Genomic DNA, 21,745 nt, shown 5'->3' with positions numbered 1-21,745 from the left:
TGCCAGTTCTATATTTCCTCCACATTGACAAAGTCGGCAACTAAGGACATTTAAAGAATATACCTTCATCCATGGCCACCGTCATTTCATCAGGGAAAAGGCTTTCCAGCCCTGCAGTGTAGGAGGGACCCAGTCTCAGGAGGGAGGGTGATCCTTCCACCTGAATACATTCAGCTTCAGAAAAACCTCGCCAGGTGGGGCCTGTTTGTCTCATCCCATGCAAGGCTGATGTGGCCGGGTCATTTCTGTCACCTGCGTGCAGACCCCACCCCAGGCCTCCCTGTCACAGACCCCCACCCTGGAGTCCAGTGGCCACGTTGCAGTCCCGTGGGCGGGGCTCAGTGGCAGCTCGGCTCACACTCCTGTCTGGCTCTATTCCCTTTCACCCTAGGGGCCGTCACCATGTGGAGATGGTGTGTGGGCCAGCTCACCCCGTGGTGTGTGGCTGTCAGAAATACTCGTTCCTTGGTGCCGAAAAGAAGAACTAGCGTTCAGACAAAGAATTTTCTCAGCAAGGCAATTTTACTTTCTGCAGAAGGAGTGCTGCCTGTTAGCAATTCTGCCATGAGAGCACAGTTGAACAAAGAAAGGCAAGAATATTTATCCCTTATGCATTGGGTCCTTTAGACCTGACTGGCTAACAACTTAAAACTTTCCTGAATAGGTAAAGGCAAAGGAGAACAAAAGGCAAAGAGGAAGTTGCTTGCGAAAGAACTTAGAAAAGTGATAACATTTCCAAATAAGGAGGGCGTGTAGGCTGTGAGCTGGGACATGCTCGAGCATGTTTAGAACAAGTATCTTGGTTAAAGTACAAGGACATAGGATGTACTTATTCCCTTATGTCTAACAGCTACATAGAATAGGACTTAACAAAGAGTTATTAGTATAAAAGCAAGGAGGCTTGAAGGAAGTTAGTTTTTTAAAAAAAACTATTATTTCTAACACGATTTATTCTTTAGTGAGAAGGGGAACTTTGAAGAGGACATTTTTTACTTGCCACAGTGGCACAGAGGACCCGCTCCCCTTGGGGCTTTTGGACTTGTTCCTGTGGGCCGTGTTCTCTGATCTGCCTGGGGCACGCAGTGATGCCTCCCTCTCACCTCCCTGGTTGTGGTGAAGGTGTAGGTTGGGTGGCCCTAGTGGGGGTGCATTAGAGGTGGCTGCTGAGGGTCAGCTGGCCCACTGCCCAGCGTGCAGCGATGGGAGTGGGGTCTGGGTAAGCTGGGCTGCTGCTCCACGTGAGGTGTGCTCTTCTTCCCGGCCCGGGATTTTTATGTCAGAATCAGCACCAGAAGGGCTCAAGGAGCCTTGGATGACGATCATTCGGCACCGCAGGCCCGTGCTTGGCTGCTCTTTCAGGGGCTTGGTCCTAACAGCCCGCCTCCTGCAGTGAGAGCTTAAGCAGGGCAGGGCCATGATCCATGTGTGCGGTTCATCCCATCCCACTGGATTGAAGGCAACTCCCTGTGGCAGAGGGGTGGCCAGCAGGGTGTGAAGAGCTGACCTCCTGCAGTGCCCGATGGAGGGCTCTGTGAGGGGGCCAGAGAGGGCTCACAGTGCCCTCCATATGTAAGGACAGACCTATTTGCCAGCTGGTACAGAGTTGCACCCCTCTGTCCCTCTGTAAGGATGGACCCATTCACCAGCTTGTTCAGAACTGTGCCCCTCAGTCCCACTGAGGACACACCCGTTCGCCAGCTGGTACAGAACTGTGCCCCTCTCCTGCTGTAAGGATGGACCCATTCGCCAGCTGGTACAGAACTGCCCCCTCTCTGTCCCACTGTGAGGACAGACCCATTCACCAGCTTGTGCAGTACTGCACCCCTCTGTCCCACTGGAAGGACGGACCCATTCACCAGCTGGTGGGCATTTGGGTGACTTCATTTTGACCACGATGAATAAAGCTGTGGTGAATGTAGGTGTGTAGGGGTTTGCGTGGGTGTAGGTTTTCACCTATCTTGGATAGATCCCCAGGACTGGACTTGCTGGGTTATACGGTGGCTCCTTGTCTAACCCTTTGAGGAACTGCCAGACTTTCCAAAGCAGCTGCCCCATTTTACACCCCCGCCAGCAGTGTTGGAGGGTTCCCATCTCCCCACCTCACTGCCAGCACTTGTTGTTATGTATTTTGGATGTGGCTATCCCATTGGGTGCAAAGTGGGGTCTTGTGGTGATCTCATTTGCATTTTCCTGATAATTGATGGCTTCAACCATCTTTTGATTTGCATATCTTCTTGGAATAAATGTCTCTTCAGATCCTTTGCCCATGTCCTGATGGGTGTTTTTCCTTTTACTGTTGAGTTGATTCCTTCTAGAATTTTTCTCCTGCTGTGCAGCCCATGCTCTCCAGGGCCATCACTGGTGCAGGTTCCTCATCCGTCTCATGCTCTCCAGGGCCATCACTGGTGCAGGTTCCTCATCCGTCTCATGCTCTCCAGGGCCATCACTGGTGCAGGTTCCTCATCCGTCTCATGCTCTCCAGGGCCCTGGCCATCACTGGTGCAGGTCCTCATCCGTCTCATGCTCTCCAGGGCCATCACTGGTGCTGGTTCCTCATCCATCTCATGCTCTCCAGGGCCTTCACTGGTACAGGTTCCTCATCCGTCTCATGCTCTCCAGGGCCGTCACTGGTGCAGGTTCCTCATCCGTCTCATGCTCTCCAGGGCCATCACTGGTGCAGGTTCCTCATCCGTCTCATGCTCTCCAGGGCCATCACTGGTGCAGGTTCCTCATCCGTCTCATGCTCTCCAGGGCCATCACTGGTGCAGTTCCTCATCCGTCTCATGCTCTCCAGGGCCTCACTGGTGCATTTCCTCATCCGTCTCATGCTCCCCCCCCCCCCCTCCATGGCCCATCACTGGTGCTGGTTCCTCATCCGTCTCATGCTCTCCAGGGCCATCACTGGTGCGGTTCCTCATCCGTCTCATGCTCTCCAGGGCCTTCACTGGTGCAGGTTCCTCATCCGTCTCATGCTCTCCAGGGCCGTCACTGGTACAGGTTCCTCCCGTCTCATGCTCTCCAGGGCCGTCACTGGTGCAGGTTCCTCATCCGTCTCGCTCTCCATGGCCCTGGCCTTCACCGGTGCAGGTTCCTCATCCGTCTCATGCTCTCCAGGGCCATCACTGGTGCAGGTTCCTCATCCGTCTCATGCTCTCCAGGGCCCTGGCCTTCACTGGTGCAGGTTCCTCATCCGTCTCATGCTCTCCAGGGCCATCACTGGTGCAGGTTCCTCATCCGTCTCATGCTCTCCAGGGCCTTCATCTGTGCGGTTCCTCATCATCTCATGCTCTCCAGGGCCTTCACTGGTGCAGGTTCCTCATCCGTCTCATGCTCTCCAGGGCCATCACTGGTGCAGGTTCCTCATCCGTCTCATGCTCTCCAGGGCCTTCACTGGTGCAGGTTCCTCATCCATCTCATGCTCTCCAGGGCCTTCACTGGTGCAGGTTCCTCATCCGTCTCATGCTCTCCAGGGCCATCACTGGTGCAGGTTCCTCATCCATCTCATGCTGTCCGGGGCCCTGGCCTTCATTGGTGCTGGTTCTTCATCCATCTGTTCCAGCCTCTTTTCCTCTGTGATCTCCTCCCCTCCCTTGGTGGTATTGCATATCCCACAGCTCAGAATCCCTCCTCAGTGGAGCGTTGGAACCCTAGGTGTCCCTCCAGCCCTGCCACCTTCTCGCCTGCTAACTTAGGGTCCTTCTGGATTGACCTGGGGTCTCCCTGTCAGTCCCAGGCCAAGGAAGGGACCTCCAGGACCCCACCCTACCCCTGCCTTCGCCGGTCATGGGCTGGCCTGTCCACTCCTCTTGAGCTGTCCCGTGTCCACGCACTTCTCACCCTCCTCTCCACCTCCTGGTCTAGGCCCAGCCTTGGCCTCTGGGCTCCTGCACTGTCTCCTCTTGGCCTCCCCACCCCGGTCTTGCCCCCGACAGTGGATTCTGTATGCAGAGCTCAAAGTGATCTTTAAAAGTGTGGATCTGATCGTATCAGTTCCTGCTCAGGAGGCTCCAGTGGCCTCCCTCCCAGTAAAGTAAAACCCAGAGTCTGGGCTGTGGCCTTTCAGGGTCCGCCCAGCATGACCCTCGCTACTGTAGACCTTTCTCGTGGCCACACTACCCGCTCCAGCCCCATGGCCTCAGACTGCTGCCTGCTCTGCTCTGCCGGCCTCACTTCCAGGCCCTCTCATGCCAGGCCTTGCTGGTCCACTTGCCCTGGTAGTTACCTCCTCCACCATGGGCGGTCCCTGGGTCTGTGCGTCAACACCACTGCATTGTGTTGACTTGGGCGTCACCTGCTTATGAAGCTGGGCTGTGGTCCACATGGAGTCACTCCTGGAGCATTGCTGGGTCTAGGACGGGGCAGTGCACCTACTATACTAGGAAAGGACAGGAACCAGGAAATCAAAGCAGCCCAGCCACAGGCTCTTCCCACGAGCCCCCTGAGCCGAGGGACCGGCAGGGGCACTACAGTCACTAGGAACACGGGCAGAGGGGCAGGAGCGCGGATTAACCACTTGGGTCTGGAGCGGGCGGCAGGGTGCCTTCCAGGGCAAGTGTGTCATCTGGGAGCTGGCATGGAGGCTGGGAGAGCTCAGGGCCCGCTGCCAGGGAGCCTGGGCTGGTCCTGACCCTACCTCTGCCCACTCCAGCTCACCAGCTCCGGCCTACAGGTGCTGTGACTCAGGGCCTTGTGTCCTCGTCTGTAAAACACAGGTGGTCATGAGGGAGTAAATGAGCAGGTATGAGATAGGCAGGACACGAGGTGCTTCTAAATGACATCTTAAATAATGACAAGCAAATGAGAGAGCCTCCGTGCTCAGGTCAGTTCTGGCTCCGGCAGACTAGGGCAGGGCACCAGGGCAAATGGGCCTCAGGTGACACACCCCCCAGGCAGGCCTTGCAGACTCCTCAGTCACCTGACTGCTGGCAGCAACGGCACCACCTGGCTGGTGGTGCAGGAGCTGCCGAGCTGGCAACTGTGCAGGCCTCGCACAGGAGTGCTGGGAGAGGGATGCTTGGGTCAGGTTTCCTGCACCCTTGTAGCCGCCTCCCTCGCCTCTCAGCAAAACCGTGCAGAGCTGGCTTTGTGGGGATACGTGGGTTTTGTAAAGCGGTCACGGGGCTTCAGGTGCAGTTTGATGAAGGCTCCAGTTCACTTGGTTTCTTTTGGCTCTGCTGATGCATCAGATTCAACCTCAGGCCAGCTTCTCTTGAGGAGCCAAATGGGTGTTATGGTTCCGGGCATTGCATCTGGACTCCACACGGAATGTGGAGGGATAGGCCCTCTCTCAACGTGCAGCTAGCGTTTCCAGCTTTCTCTGCCTCACTTGGCTCCTGGCTGAAGCAGTCCAGGGCAGGTGAGGGTCACAGGTTCACTGGCATGGGCCTCACTGTGGTGTTGGGGTCGTAAGACAGGTGCAGTCTCATCCCTGTCCCTGCACTCGATCCACTGCTATTCCCCAAGCCATGCATGCCACGGTGACGGAGTGGGACCCCTCCCTCGGCGGCTGTGAGGATGGATGGGGAAGTGAGACACAGGCAGGAGGTGCTCTCTATTTGCTGTTGTGGCAACTGCCCCGTGATGGCGAGTGGGAGTGCTGACATCATCAGTCCGTTCTCTAGTGAGGATGGTGACTCCCTGGCTCTGACAGTGTGAGCTCCCGTGTCCCTGGGCCAAGTGCCCTGCTGGTCCTGCGTTGCTCTGTTGCCCTTGCTGAGACACCTCGGCCTTTGGATCAGTGTCTAGCCTCAGATTGGAGTTGCCATTTCCCGGAGGAGCCCCCTCCAGTGGGACCCACACTAGGCCTTGCTGCCCCATTGCCCCCCACAAGGCCTCCCCGTGTCAGCAGGAGTCTGCCTGAAAGTGCCTCTTTAGGATGCCTCTCATACTTCGGCAAGAGGCAGAAGTTCCAGAGAATCCCTGATGGCTCGCTGTCCACTCTGGAGACCCAGGAGGTGGCCATGAGCTGTCCCTCCCCTCGCCCACCCCATGCCATGGCGTTCAGCCGCCCGCCCCGATGCTGCCCCCTGTGCTGCCCAAGCATGTCTCCTCCTCTCATGCCCCTTTCTAACTCCATATACATTTTAGAATCAGCTTGTCAATTATTATTTCTTTTAAAAAAAGCTTTCTGTAATTTTTTGGGATTACCTTGAATCTGTGGGTAAATTAAAGAACTGGTATCCTAACAATATTGTCATCCGGCCCATGGACACGGCCAGGCCGGCCTTTCATAACAATATCTTCATCAGCCCACAGACACGGCCAGGCTGGACTTTCATAACAATATCTTCATCAGCCCACAGACACGGCCAGGCTGGACTTTCATAACAGTATTGTCGTCCAGCCCATGGACATGGCCAGGCCGGCCTTTCATAACAATATTATCGTCCAGCCCATGGACACGGCCAGGGCGGCCTTTCATAACAATATTACTGTCCAGCCCATGGACACGGCCAGGCCGGCCTTTCATAACAGTATTGTCATCCGGCCCACAGACACCGCCAGGCCGGCCTTTCATAATATAATATATTGTCCAACCCATGGACACGGCCAGGCCGGCCTTTCATAACAATATCATCATTAGTCCACAGGCACGGCCAGGCCGGCCTTTCATAACAATATTATCGTCCAGCCCATGGACACGGCCAGGCCGGCCTTTCATAACAGTATTGTCGTCCAGCCCACAGACACCGCCAGGCCGGCCTTTCATAACAATATTATCGTCCAGCCCATGGACACGGCCAGGCCGGCCTTTCATAACAATATTATCGTCCAGTCCACAGATACCGCCAGGCCGGCCTTTCATAAGAGTATTGTCGTCCAGCCCATGGACACGGCCAGGCTGGCCTTTCATAACAATATTATTGTCCAGCCCATGGACACGGCCAGGCTGGCCTTTCATAACAATATTACTGTCCAGCCCATGGACACGGCCAGGCCGGCCTTTCATAACAGTATTGTCGTCCAACCCACGGACACGGTAAGGCCGGCCTTTCAAAACAATATCATCGTCCGACCCACAGGCACAGCCAAGCTGGCCTTTCTCTTATTTGTGTTCTTCTCCTCTTGTTGGCTGCAACTCCACAGAAATAATGTGACTTCCGTGTACTTCCTTGTATCCTGTGACCTGCGTAGATTCACTCGCTGATTAGTTTCTGGAGCTTCTTTGTAGATTCCTTGGGATTTTCTTTTTTCTTTTTTTTTTTTTGAGATGGAGTCTCACACTGTCGCCCAGGCTGGAGGGCAGTGGTGCGATCTTGGCTCACTGCAAGCTCCTCCTCCTTGGTTCATGCCATTCTCCTGCCTCAGCCTCCCAAGTAACTGGGACTACAGGTGCCCACCACCACGCCTGGCTAATTTTTTTTTTTGTATTTTTAGTAGAGACGGAGTTTCACCATGTTAGGCAGGATGGTCTCGATCTCCTGCCCTCATGATCTGCCTGCCTCAGCTTCCTGAAGTTGTGGGATTACAGGTGTGAGCCACCGCGCATGGCCGGGATTTTCTATATAGATGTACACGTCTCTGTGACTGAAGACAGTTTTACTCTTCATTTTCAATCTTTATGTTTCTTAGGTCTTTCCCCCTTATTCCCAGGTAAACTTCTAATATGAGGAGTAAAAGTAGTGAAAGCACACATACCTGCCTCGTTCCCCATCTTACGGGGAAGCATTCCATCTTTTGCTGTAAGTATCCTAGATGTTTGTTTTGTTTTTTATTTAACAGGCTCTCTGTATCAGGTTGAGGGAGTCCGCTTCTTTTTTCTAGTTAAGGAAACTAGGAACTAAACTCAAGGAAGTTTTAATCTAGAATGAGTGTCGAATTTTGTCACATGCTTTTTCTGCATAATTTATTAAGATGTTTTTCTCCTTGTTAAATTTGCTCTGTTGATATGAGAATTACGCTCACGGATGTTTGAATGTTGAACCAACCTTGTATCCCCTGGGTAAGCACCTCTTGGTCGTGGTGTACTATCTCTTTCATATATTGTTGAATTCATTTTTCTAAAATTGTATTGAAGATTTTTGCTGCTGGGTTTGTGAGTGATATGTGGGCTTCCTTCCTTTAGATTATCTGTTTGGGTTTTGTTATCAGGGTAGTGTGAGCCTCGTACAATGTGTATCTCCTCTCTGTTTTCTAGGGGATTGCACGATACTGATATTGAAGCCTGTTGTGCCTGTGTATTTGCAGCAATGTTTTTAAGCACAAATTGAATTCTTGCCATACTTATAGAGCTATTTAGGTTTTCTGTTTCTTTTTGAGTCAGTTTTGATATAATTCATGTCTTTTAAGGAATTTTTCTATTTCCTCTTAGTTGTCAAATTTATGGGCCTGATAGGATTTTGTATTTCCTTAACGTTCTTTTAATGTTGGATCTGCAGTCAGGTTCAGTCTTTCATTCTTGATCTTGGTAATTTGCTAGTGTGATTTTTCTTCCTCTTGACCTGTCTAGGCAGAGTTGTGTAATGTTTTGAATGCTTTTTAATTTTATTATTTCTATTGTTGGTCTGTTTGCTATTTTATTAATTATTGAACTACCTTTATTATCTCTATTCTACTTCCTTTGTGTTTAATTTACTGGCTTCTTTAGGTGGACTTTCTAGACATTGATTTTATTCTTTTCTCTTTTCTAATATAAGAATTTAAAGCAGTAATTTCCTTGTAAGTACTGTTTTAACTGCATCCCATAGCTTTGTGTGTGTGTGTTTGTTTAAATGTGTTTTCTGCTTGTTTGAGGTAGGAGGTAGTACCCGGTACCATGACTGTAAGTAGAGGTCTCCTCCGGGCCTTTTACTGGGACGAGCATCATGGAAGGTCGCCCCTCAGCAGTGCCCTTCCGCCTGGCTGCCCTTCCTTGACTGGCGGCTCTCATTCGCCACTCCCTTCATCACGTCTTGGGTTTTCTGGTTGGCAACCTCCTGTTCCCACGATGGACTTGGCAGGGTGATCTGATGCCTGAGGGGTTGCCAGGTTGGGTAAGGAGGCCTTGTTCACTTTGATCCTGCATGGTGCTAACACTTTGTGAGGGAGGCGCAAATGAGACGAGATCCTGCCTGGAAAGAGAAAAGCCTGACCCACCGCATACAGGAAATGGGCTGCCTTCATTCCAGCACTAATGGCTCCACGAGGATGTTTCAGTGGGGGCATGAGTGAGAGGCCCTGACACATGGGAGTCTAGAGGAGTGGAGAGGTCAGCTTGGAGCAGAGAAGAGTGTGGGCCGTGACCTGCCTGGCCCTCCCAGGGGAGTTATCTGGGCAGGTGTTGGTGCTGGGGCCATTGCCCACAGTGGCAATGTGACCAGACAGCTGCTCCTGGGTCAGCAACCAGGGCTTGGTTGTCTGCATCTGACCTAGGAAAGCGTTAAGGCAGGGATATGTCCGGCTCATCCAGGAGCAGCAGAGACCTGTGGGCCAGGAGTGAAGTTAACCCAGGGGCAGTGTGGGGAGGTGAAGTCGGAGGTGCAGGAGGCTGCCCATATGGGCCTAGAGCCCAGGGGCGGCGTGGGGAGGTGAAGTCGGAGGTGCAGGAGGGCGGCGTGGGGAGGTGAAGTTGGAGGTGCAGGAGGGCAGCGTGGGGAGGTGAAGTCGCAGGTGCAGGAGGGCGGTGTGGGGAGGCCGTCCACGTGGGCCTAGAGCAGTGCTGGAGGGACTTTGGCTTTGACCGGAATGAGATGTGGAACCATTGGTGAGTTCTGAGGTGTGGACTGGCAAGATCCGAAGTGTCTTTAGCAGGATCGCTTGAGCCTGCTGTGTACAAAATGTGATGGGATGCAGTGGCGAGTGGGCCGGGGACGGGAGGCGGAGTGGCAGCCCAGGGAGAGGGACAGGAGGCTGTGTGGCAACCCAGGGTGAGGAAAGGACTGGTGGGAGCGGGAGTGAGGGGCAGTCTGCTTCCGCATACTTCTCACAGTGTTAAGCCAGTGGTTGGACAAAGAGGCATGTTTGCAAGCTGGAGGCACTGGAAGCTCTTCAAAGCCTCAGAGGCCAGCTGCAGGAAGCAGCCCTGACCAAGGCCCCGGGGAAGAAAGCTCCTGTCCCTGCGGTTCCCCCGTCTGTGGTAACCTTATGGCTCCTTGCCCTCCTTTGCCCACACCCTCTCTAGCCTGCTGGGTGCCTGTTCTGGGGGGCACTCTTACTCCTCTGTGTGTCACAGGCTCTGCCCACCCAGGGTGGATATCAGGAGATGGGCCCTGCTCCTGTAGGCTTGGCTGGGGTGGTGGTGCCAGGCTTGCTGCCACGTGTGGGCCCCAAGGCCTGCTTGGTGCAGGCCCGAGGTGATGCCTGAGGGGCTGCAGGGGCCATTTGGGCTGTACTTGAAAGGGTCACTGTGGCTCCCCAGTTTCCACCAGGCTAGGGTCCTCCCTGCACTTGGTGTGTGTGCCTGCGGCCAGGCTGGGGTACGGTTGCTCTGGTGCTTCTCTCTCCAGGGATGGGGGTGGCGAACCCCTAGTGGGAGACGGGCTGGTCTTCCCAGTTGCTTTCAAGGTCATGCTTGGAACTGTAACCTGGGACTGTCCCGGGCTCCTTGTGTCTCACTGGCCCCCGGTGTGAGAACCGTCTCACCCGGGGCCCGTCAGAAGTGTGCAGGGGGTGAGGATCGCTGGCCTCCCTGGGCCATGGCGCAGTTGCCTTTATTCTCCTGCTGGCTTTCCGAGAACTGACCGCAAGAGGGACCTTTCTGCAGGGAGGGCTCGTGGCTGGGCCTCCTGTCTGTGGGGTATTTGGGGGTGGTTGCAGCGGGGGAGGAAGGTGGTCCTCACAGTGGCTGATTGGTGGGGCCCGGCTGCCACCCACCCCAGCCAGAGCTTACGTAACTGCGCCGTCTCTCTCCGCCTGCCTTTCTGCCCCCCGACCCCGGCCTCTTGCTGGGTGTCTGCCTGTCCCTCTCTGTCCTGGCTCTTGGGCCCCCTCCTCTTTCTCTGTGGGAGTCACTGCTGCTCTTGTCTCTGTTCCCTTCTCTCTTTCTCTGTGCCTTTGCCTCTTTCTGTTTGCTACCCTTTCCCTACTCTTGTTGGCCTCTCTGCTGTTTTCTCTGTCTCTGTGTGTCTCTTGGCCCTCTATCCACCTGTCCATCCATCCGTCTCTGTCTCCCTGACTCTGCCTGTGCATCCCTGCTCGCTGTGCCCTTCTGGGCCCTTACTCTCTGCTGCCTTCCTCCCCTGCCTTCGCTCCTGGCTCCTTCTCGGCCCCCAGGCACACGGCACAGCAGGAGACCAACAAGACCATCTCAGCCAGCGCCACCACTGTGAAGCAGATGGCCGAGCTGCTGCGCAGCTCCTGCCCGGTATGTTCCTGGGATCTCGGGCTGGGAGGGAGGAGAGGAATGGACCCTTGTGCCTGTAATGGGAGCAGGGACATCACACGAGGCAGGATACAGGGAGGCTGATATGTGTGGATGGACACAGACTGGCCTGGCACCCAGCTTCACGTGGCTCCATGGCTCAGAACCTATGTTCAGTCATTCAGGTAGCAGCCGTGTGCCGACCATGTGCCAGGAGCTGGTGTGGCTGCCCGCACTCTTGCTCTCCTTGGCTTATGCAGTAGTGGGGACAAGAGCACCCTGAGTCTTCCTGGCCAGGCCTTACTGGAAGCTGATGGCCCGCCATTGTTTCACCATCCTCTCCCCCGCCCTGCATCCCCTGCCCTTCTGCTGCATCCGCCACCCAAGACCACCTTCCCTATCCCCTCGTGTACACCCTCCCTATCCCCTCACCTCCCCTGGTGCCTTACCAGACGCATGGGCCTCAGGCCAGACATATGGCTGTGGCAGTGGCCATCACCATACCCGCTGCCACAGACATCACCACTGTCCCAGCTCAGCTGCCCCAGGGCCGCTCCCTCCCTCATCTCCACCCTGTCCCACTGCCACAGCCGTCACCACTGTCCCAGCTCAGCTGCCCCAGCGCCGCTCCCTCCCTCATCTCCACCCTGTCCCACTGCCACAGTCGTCACCACTGTCCCAGCTCAGCTGCCCCAGGGCCACTCCCTCCCTCATCTCCACCCTGTCCCACTGCCACAGCCGTCACCACTGTCCCAGCTCAGCTACCCCAGCGCCGCTCCCTCCCTCATCTCCACCCTGTCCCCACTTCTTTTTTTCTTTTTTTGAGACGGAGTCTTGCAGGCGCCCGTCACCATGCCCAGCGAACTTTTGTGTTTTTAGTAGAGGTGGGGTTTCACCATGTTGCTCAGGCTAGTCTTGAACTCCCGGCCTCAAGTGATCCACCCATCTTGGCCTCCCAAAGTGTTAGGATTACAGGTGTGAGCCACCACGCCTGGCCCTGTCCCCACTTCTCACCGTCCCGACACCCTCTGCTCCACCACACCAGGTCAGGGTCCAGTCGCTGAAGATTGGAGGGTACTTGTCACAAAAGATTAAGTGCTGCCGAACCCTAAGATTTTATGGGGCAGGAGTGAGCAAGCTGCGGCCCGCTGGCCATACCTGCTTCATGCTGCACCTGCTTCATGCATACAGTGTGAGCTGCTGGCCATACCTGCTTCATGCTGCACCTGCTTCATGCCTACAGTGTGAGCTGCTGGCCATACCTGCTTCATGCTGCACCTGCTTCATGCGTACAGTGTGAGCCGCTGGCCTCACCTGCTTCATACTGCCCCTGCTTCATGCGTTCGGTGTGAGCTGCTGGCCATGCCTGCTTCATGCATGCAGTGTGAGCCACTGGCTGCACCTGTTTCATGCTGCACCTGCTTCATGCGTACGGTGTGAGCCACTGGCCATACCTGCTTCATGTGTACAGTGTGAGCCGCTGGCCGCACCCGCTTCATGCTGCACCTGCTTCATGCGTATGGTGTGAGCTGCTGGCTGCACTTGCTTCATGTGCACAGTGTGAGCCGCTGGCTGTACCTGCTTCATGTGCACGGTGTGAGCTGCTGGCCGTACCTGCTTCATGCATACGGTGTGAGCTGCTGGCTGTACCTGCTTCATGTGCATGGTGTGAGCCGCTGGCTGTACCTGCTTCATGTGCATGGTGTGAGCCGCTGGCTGTACCTGCTTCATGCATACGGTGTGAGCCGCTGGCTGTACCTGCTTCATGTGCACAGTGTGAGTGAGACGCCAACCTGCCCCTGCCGTAGGTGCTGCCCATAGCTGCTCTCACTGCCTTGGGAGGACTGGGGTTACAGGTTCAACCTGCTGCAGAGCCAGCAGCATGGATTAGCAGTCCTGCAGGGGAAACGCATGCCGCCTTCCCTGTGGAAAATACACGTGACGTGGACAGTGCTGCATTGGGTGTGGTCAGCAGTGAGAAGAAGCGGAGAGTTAGACAGGCCACAATGTGGTGGGGCTCAAAGACCGCATGCCCCCATGCAAGAAAACACACAGTGTGTGGGTCTGTTTTTGTGAAACATCCAGAAAATGCAATCTCTGGAGACCAAAAGTGGACGAGCAGTTGTCAGGGTTGGGAGCAGGAGTTGGTTTTGGGGTGCCAGCAGGCAGGCGCAGGGCCCGTTCTGGCGTGATGGGAAAGTTCTAAAACTGGGTTGTGGGGATGGCTGTACAACTAAGAGTTACTGAACTCGACACTGAAAAGTGGGTGAATTTTATCAGATCTCAATTATGCAGTAATAAAACTTGTACTTAAAAAATAGAACTAGTTCAAAAGTTAGTTACACTAAAAAACCGTGTGACAGAGGCAGCAGCCCCTTGTCCAGTGATGGGGTGGCTGGAGTCTCCCTAAAGGCAGATGACAGGAGCTCTGGGAGCTTTGTGCTGAGCAGCCTGGAGCCTCTCTGTGCACAGGCCACTCCTCATAGCCATGGCTGCCCTGCGGGGACCAGTCTTTGGGGACTGGGTGCTGCCCTGGCCTGTGCCCTCGGGCGGTGATGTCAGCAGCATCATGGCCAGCACTGACGCCTGTGTCTGACCTCTTCCTCTGTAGCTTTGTTCTTCATTCTCTGACTCAGGTATGCCTGAGTCACTTACTCATTTACTCATTCATCCGAGAATACATGCTGGGCCCTCTTACGGGAGGCGCTGGGCCCTCTTACGGGAGGCACTCTGCTTACGTGGGGTGCTGAGCAAGGCCCTACATGGTGGAGGGTTGCGATTCTGCGAGGTGTTTCTGTGGGGTGAGAGCAGGCTCGGGTGGTCCGCGCAGGCCGTTTCCTCGTGAAGTGAATGGCTCCTTCACACGGCTTGGTGGGCACAGTCAGTGCCTACCACATCTTTGACTTTGTGGGCCGTGGACGCTTCGATGAGATGTAGTACCTTCGATCGTGGAAAGAGGTCAAGGCTGTGATTGGCTGCTCCCAGTGCCCCTTGGTCATCAGAGGTTTACCCCAGACCAGTCTGCCTGAGCCTTGGCTCTCTCCAATCTTCTGATAGCCACGGGGTGGGTGCTGGAAGGAAGCTGTGGGTTCCTTGGTGCTCCTGCTGGTGGGTGGCGCCCATGGTGAGCCAGAGCAATGGGGCTGACCCCAGGGCTGCTTGTCCAGCCCCACCCCAGCTCAGTGCTTCTCCAGCTCCAGCTCTGGAGCAGGTGCCTGGTGGGCACTGAGGTGTGGTGGCAAACGTCCCAGCAGGAAGGAACTGGGGTTGGTGGACCCTGGAGGCCATGGGGAACCCAGGTACAGTCGAGATGCTGGGGAGGGGGATGGTTCTGGCAGTGACCCCGCCACCTGTGTGACCACAGACAAGCCACTCGGGACTCAGGGCCACGGTGTTCTGTGCTGTGGAAGAGGAAGGAGTTACAGATAAACCACTCGGGACTCAGGGCCACGGCGTCCTGTGCTGTGGAAGAGGAAGGAGTCACAGATAAGCCACTCGGGACTCAGGGCCGCCGTGTCCTGTGCTGTGGAAGAGGAAGGAGTCACAGATAAGCCACTTGAGACTCAGGGCCGCCATGTCCTGTGCTGTGGAAGAGGAAGGAGTCACAGACAAGCCACTTGGGACTCAGGGCCGCCATGTCCTGTGCTGTGGAAGAGGAAAGAGTCACAGACAAGCCACTCAGGACTCAGGGCCACAGTCTCCTGCGCTGTGGAAGAGGCGTCACAGTGCTTCTCGTGGAGGTGGTGCGGGGCCAGGTTTATGTGCCTTGAGTAGCTCCTGGCTCCGGCAGGTGGTGTTGACCCCTGCACTGGATTTTGTGGTCATGGTGTCGCTGGGGACCCTGGGTGTGCCTGTGGAGACAGCGGTGACACCGGGGGGATGTAGCTGATGACGAGCCCCATTCTGTGTGTGGGAAGGTGGGACGTCGGTGCGGGAGAAAGTGTGGGTGGTGGGGCCTCTGGGGCAGGGCCAGACCTCCCATGTCGTGCCAGCTGTGCCTTCTCTCTGCAGCAGGAGCGTCCTCAGCTGGACTGGCTGAAAACCCAGCTCTCGGATGCCATTCAGCGCTATGGAGTGGTGCAGAAGGTGAGGTGCAGGGGGGCGGCAGGGGCCTGCAGGCCAGGTAGGGTGGGCCTCGGTTCCCAGAGCACCCTCATGGCTGTCTTATCCCTGCGGGCCTGGGGCAGCCCCATCCCCAAAGGCAGAGAAGCGGGTCATCCTTGCACACAGTCTCTAGGCAGCCAGGATCCAGACTGTGCCTCAGGGCTTGTGTCCTAGAGGACATTTACCCTCAAGAGCTGACCCACAGCAGCTCTGGGGAAGCAGGAAGAACAGGTCTCACCCGACTCTGACAGGTGAGGAAACGGGGGCCTAGAGAGCTCCCATGCATGAACAGATGCCATCCAGCGTCTCGCTGGCAGAGCTCAGCCCCGGCCCCGGCAGCCTCTTCTGGGAGTGGCAGGCGTGTTTTGCTGCACCATCATCCAGAGCCCTGCACTCAGCTGACTATTTCTTCTCTCTTCCCCACCTTTTTTGCTCTTCCTGTGTCCCTCTCATCCTTTTTCCAACAGAAAATTGCAGAAAAGTCCAGAGCGCTGCTTCCCATGGCACAGAGGGGCAGTAAACAGGTGGGTGCCAAGTAGTGACCGTGGGTCAGTGACTGTTAGGGGACAACCCAGAATCCACTGCCATCTGTGCTCCATGGAAGGGCTGGGAGGGCCAACGGCAGGGGTCTCATCTGAGGGGTGCTGTGAGGTACAGCCTTGAAAACGTGAGCATTTTGACCTTTGGGCCCTGGCACAGTGCCTGACAAGGGCTCAGCTCCCAAAGAATGACTGTGGATGGTTCCATGTGCTGGGCAGGACTCACTGATCAGACCAGCCCTCTTGCTGAGAGCCGTTGTAAAACCTGGGTTAAAACACACGCACACATGGCAGGGCACAGTGGCTCACGCCTGTAATCCCAGCACTTTGGGAGGCCGAGGTGGGCAGATCACCTGAGGATGGGAGTTCAAGACCAGCCTGACCAACATGGAGAAACCTTGTCTCTACTAAAAGTACAAATTAGCTGGGCTTGGTGGCACACGCCTGTAATCCCAGCTACTCAGGAGGCTGAAGCAGGAGAATCACTTGAACCCGGGAGGCAGAAGTTGTGGTGAGCTGAGATTGTGCCATTGCACTCCAGCCTGGGCAACAAGAGTGAAACTCCATTTCAAATAAAAAAACAAAACAAAACAAAAACCACCCTTGGCCGGGTGCAGTGGCTCATGCCTATAATCCCAGCATTTTGGGAGGCTGAGGCAGGTGGATCACTTGAGATCAGGAGTGAGTCCAGCCTGACCAACATGGTGAAACCCTGTCTCTACTAAATATACAAAAATTAGTCAGGTATGATGACAGGTGCCTGTAATCCCAGCTACTCAGGAGGCTGAGGCACGAGAATTGCTTGAACCTGGGCGATGGAGGTTGCAGTGAGCCAAGAGCACGCCATTGCACTCCAGCCCGGGGGACAGAGCGAGAGACTGTCTCAAAACAAACAAAGCGCCCTTGGTCATAGCATTATAAAAATTTGAAAACCAAAGACAAGAATAAAATCTTAGAAAAGCAGATTCAAACTAGAAAAAAAAATGTTAAGAGCACATTCAAGTCAGAGAAAAAAGTCATGTGATTTTTAAAGGGACAAGACTGACACCTGACTTTCTTAGAAGAAACGATGGCACCCAGAAGACAGTGGAAGTGTGCCTTCAAAAAGCTTGAGAAACATAACTAATCTCCAGCTGCACCCTGGGGAAGACGTGCTTCAGAAATAAAGGCAAAGTGAAAACAGTTTTAGAGAGACAAAATGAGAGAACTCCTTGTCAACAGAACCCCCTCAGGTGGAAAAGGAGTGATCTCAGAGATAGCACGTCCCGGAGGAGGGAGTGAGAGACACTGGAAACAGTTGATGTGGCCGTGCCCGGGTTAATGTTGACCATAAAACGGTGATGATGAGGACTGGCGGGCTTCAGATACTGTCAGGTGTGTGCTATTGTCAAAATGGCCCAGAAGACAGAGGGAAGGCAAATGGCGTTAAAGTGTCGTGATGTCCTCGCATCGTCAGAGAAGTAACGTACACATTGAAGGCAGACTGAGCAAGCCAAGGATGGGTGCCGTGTTATGTAGTAATATATGCAATTGCTAAGGCAGAAATCAACGAAATACAAAACAGACATACAGTAGGAAAGTTAGCAAAGCCAAAAGAATTGGCTTTTTGAAAGGATTGTTAAACCCCTACAAGATTAATCAGGATACAAAGAGAAAACACAGATGACCAGTATCAGAATGAAAATGGGTAGATCATTACCAGTCCTACACATTAAAAAAAGAAAAACGTAGGGACGTTATAAACATCGATAAATTCGACAGCTTCGAGGAAACTTTTTTTTAGAAAACTGTAATTTACCAAGAGGTACAGAAAGTCTGGGATGTTGAATATTTATTAAAAAATTAAATCCATAAATTAAAAATATCCCGCAAAGAAAACTCTAGACCTCAATAGCTGTATGGGTGAATTCAGTCCCGTATTTGCGCAGTAGCGAGCAGCAGTTTACACACACACACACAGAGAATACGGCAGGGAGGAAACACACCTTGGCTGCCTCATGAGGCCCCAGTAGCTTGATTCCAGATCTTACAAGGATCCCAGGAAGGAAAATAACATGCTAGTCTCTCTTATGAACATAGAGACAAAAATCCTAAATATTAGTAACTTCAATCAATCAACGTGTAAAAGGATGATACATCATTATAAAGTGGGGTTGATTGTAGGGATGCAAGGCTGATTTGCATTCAGAGTCTGGGTATGATTCACCACGGAATACAGAAGAAGTGAGGAAATCTGTACAGGTTATTTCAACAGATAGGAAAAGCACTTGATACAGTTCAACACTCAAGGAGGCTAAACAAATCCTGGCAAACTAGGAATAGATAAGAATGCCTTTAATCTGCCAGAAGGTATCTTCAAAAACCCTACAGTTAACGTTATACTTACTGAGGAGATGTTAACATCTTTTCTCCTAAGATAGAGGATAAAACGAGGTCATCTAGTGCTATTGTTTCTGTTCCCCATTGTGCCAGATGTCGTCTCCAACGCTGTATGGCATGAAAAAAAAAGTAGGATTGAGAAGAAACTGTGTTTCATAGACAGCACGATTATGTCCATGGAAAATCTGAACGCATCTGCAGCGTGCTGTTAGAATTCATCAGTGAATGCGGCAGGACAGGTCAACAGACAAGAAGACACTGTGTGTGCTGGCAAAAGACAGTTTGGAGAGGAAATTTAAAAACTGATGTCATAATTTATTACAATAAATTTCTTCAAAAAATTCTATGAAGAGCAGTTAAGGCCTCTACATTAAAAACTATGCCACATTACTGAGAGGAATGACAGATGACCTAAACCATGCAGGGGATACTGTGTTTACAGAGATGTCAGCTCTCATCCAGTGGATGATCTAACCACGGAGGGGATACCATGTGTATGGAGATGTCAGCTCTCACTCAGTGGATCTGTAGGCTCAATATAATCCCAGTAAAGTTCCAGCAGGTTTTCAGTGTGTGTGTGTGTGTGGTGTGTGTGTGTGTGTGTGTGTGTGTGTGTGAGTGAACTGTCAAGCTGATTCCAAAATGTATATGGAAATAGGAAAGACCCAAAATAGTGAAGGCAATTTTGAAGAACAGCGAAAGAGATTTATACTATCAGGTATTGGAACACACTATAAAGCACAGAAATAAAAACAGTGTGGTGTTTGTGCGAGGCTAGACACACCAGCCCGTGGATACATCAGCCCGTGGGACGGAGTGAAGACTGGACACAGACCACAGATCCATGGCAGCTGGGTTTGCGGCTGAGGCGGACTGCCCCGCCACAGGAGGTGGGTGATTCATTCAGGGCTTGATACGGATCACTCGGATGTTCGAACTGGAAAAAAAGGACCCTTCGCCAACAACTCACCCTGTGCAGAAAGCACTTCCAGCCAGACCACAGGCCCACGTGTGAAAGATAAGGCAGTAGCACTTCCAGAAGGCTCCATGGGAGGCTCTGTTGATGCCTTCATGGTGAGCAAGTATTTCTTACACAGATGCATAAGTGCCGCCCACAAAGGAGAAGGTCGACACACTTTGTTAAAATTATACCCCAGTAAGAGAGTGCAGCCCACAGCACAGGGGAGGATGTTTGCACAACACGTGTGAAAAGGACTTACATCCTTAATATATAAAGGTATCTTACAGATCAACAAGGAAAGGGCAGACAACTCTGCTGAAAAACAGTAAAAGGGCAGCAGCCTTCCACAGGCACCTCACAGAAGAGGATTCCAGGTGGCTCATAAGCCTGTGAACGTGTACTTGGCAACACGAGTTATCAGAAAAATGGCAAAGAAACCCATGGTGGTGTATCACCACACACCACACCCACACAAATAACTAGAGCAAACATGAGTGAGAACCCCTGCAAAAGCCGAGTGTGGGCCTGCGTGCAGGTTGTTGCACCCTCGTGCCTTACCGGTGGGGTGTGCCTCTGCATCACCACTTTGAACACTGTTGGAAAATATCTGTCAAGTCCAGCATTTTCTTACCTAGGGTCTTGCAGTTCTGCCCAACAGACATGCATATCTGTGGGCCATTCATATCCGTGAGTTTCACATCCGTGGATTCCACCAATCACAGACTGAAAATATTTTTAAAGAATGGCAGCTGTTCTGAACATGTACAGCCTCTTCTCTTCTTGTCATCGTTTCCGAAACAATACAGTAGAGCAACTATGCTATTTACTACACAGCATTTACATCATATTAAATATTATAGGCAACCTAGAGGTGATTTAAATATATGGGAGGATGTGCGTAGGTTGTATGCAAATATCAAGTCATTTTATATCAGGGACTTGCGCACCCACAGATTCTGGTGTCTGTGGGAGTCCTCGGCCACTCCGTGGAGACAGGACAACTGTGTGTGTTGACAGAAGTCACGTGGGAGAATGCTCATAGCAGCACCCCATGCAGTGGTGTGACCTGGAACCCCGCCCAGTCTTCACCAGCACCGGGAAGCAGCACCTGCTGAATTCATGCCACCGGGGACTCCACAGCAACCAAAAGAGTGAACTGCGGTCACCACGCCCACCAGTGATGCCTCAGACGTAATGCTGCGTGCAAGCGGAATTCATGCCACAGGGGACTCTACAGCAGCCAAAGAATGAACTGTGGCCACCACGCCCACTGGTGATGCCTCGGACATAATGCTGCGTCCAAGAAGCCTGAGACCCAAGGGGATAGACTGTGGGATGCCATTTCTGTAGTCAGAACCAGGCCCCACCAGTGGACAGCGTTGGAAGTCGGAGCTGGGTTCTCCTCTGTTGGGGGCATGGGATGACAGGTGCTGGAGGGAGGCCTCGGGGGTCCTGGCCAGTGTCCTGTGTCTTGGCTGGGACGTGTTTCCTTTGTAGGAAGTCATAGAGCTGTACTCTTTGCACCTGGCACTGAAACACAGCCGTATTGCCTTTTGGAAGAATTTTCTTTTAAAAAGGTGGGGAGTGGCCAGTAGTGCTTCTGAGAACTCACGGAAGGTTAGATTATTTCTAGGAATTTGCCAGCTATCAATGATGAGATGATATGCAACCCTGTTCAGCAAAAGGACTGTTGCCAAGTTGATGCTGGGCTGACGTAGGGGGACTTGGGGGCTGCTGCTCACAGGCTGGGCAGCCCTGGCAAGGGCGGGGGCACTGGCTGCCTTCCCGGTCCCCCGCCTGTCTCCCCTGGGTGTGGGGTGGGCAGCTCAGCCTGTCTGGAGTTGGAGATCCTGGCTGTGGTCAGTAGTTTCCAGCTAGGTCGAGGGTCAGTCTCAAACCCAGCTTGGGCTCAACCAGTGAGCAGCACCCCAGTCCCTGGGACAGCGTCAGGGGAACGGCCCCAGTGGCAGATCATGCTCTGTCTCTGCCGTCACCGGCCACCTCAGCCTACATTTCCGCCAGGACTTTGTGTGTCCCCAGCCAGGCTGCAGAAGTGAAGATGCGCTTTACTCTCACTGGCTGGCTGGAAATTCCTTAGACACGCCTCCCTGCCTGGGGTAAAGGGCTGGGGTCACCCCTTGTCTCTGGGTCCGGTTCCCTTTGATTTAACGTGGGGCTCGGGGAAGCATTGCCACAGCCATGTCTGTCCTGACATTCTGGGCTTTGCCTCCGGAGACTCCACCAGCTACACGTTAAAAAAAGAAAAGCGTAGGGACTTTATAAACATCGACAAATTTGACATTATAAACGTCGATAGAGTCTGTTGCTGTGTGGAGGAAACAATGAACTACCTGGGGTTCCTGAAAAGACACCGCTGCCCCCGTGTGAGCGCCTCTTGCCCTGGCCCCTGCCCTCCCTTGGTTCGGAGTGCATGAGAAAGTGGTCTACTTCCCAGAGCCTCGGAGAGCCTGGGCGCCGGCCTCA

At 53.5% G+C, this 21,745-nt stretch overlaps 1 protein-coding gene across 22 annotated transcripts in view; it reads left to right on the top strand.

Annotated features, from left to right (window-relative positions):
• TSNARE1 (t-SNARE domain containing 1) overlaps window positions 1-21,745 on the top strand; it is a 136,400-nt gene that overhangs the window by 77,832 nt on the left and 36,823 nt on the right. For 21 of the 22 annotated variants that reach the window (XR_004435459.1, XM_033203357.1, XM_033203351.1 and 18 more), the window contains 3 exons: window positions 11,191-11,281; window positions 15,290-15,364; window positions 15,850-15,906. Coding sequence is in view for 21 of the 22 variants with exons in the window: in XM_033203357.1 (XP_033059248.1) it covers window positions 11,191-11,281; window positions 15,290-15,364; window positions 15,850-15,906 (223 nt within the window). In the remaining variant the exon portion in view is untranslated. The remainder of the gene's footprint in view (window positions 1-11,190; window positions 11,282-15,289; window positions 15,365-15,849; window positions 15,907-21,745) is intronic. The other variant, XM_033203358.1, reaches the window with a different exon arrangement.

The sequence above is a fragment of the Trachypithecus francoisi genome, unplaced genomic scaffold (genome assembly GCF_009764315.1).
Source record: "Trachypithecus francoisi isolate TF-2019V2 unplaced genomic scaffold, Tfra_2.0 Lachesis_group7, whole genome shotgun sequence".
NCBI classification, from domain to species: Eukaryota; Metazoa; Chordata; class Mammalia; order Primates; family Cercopithecidae; genus Trachypithecus; species Trachypithecus francoisi.
Note: the sequence above shows the minus strand (reverse complement) of the source record. Positions and strands in the feature narration are given on the sequence as shown.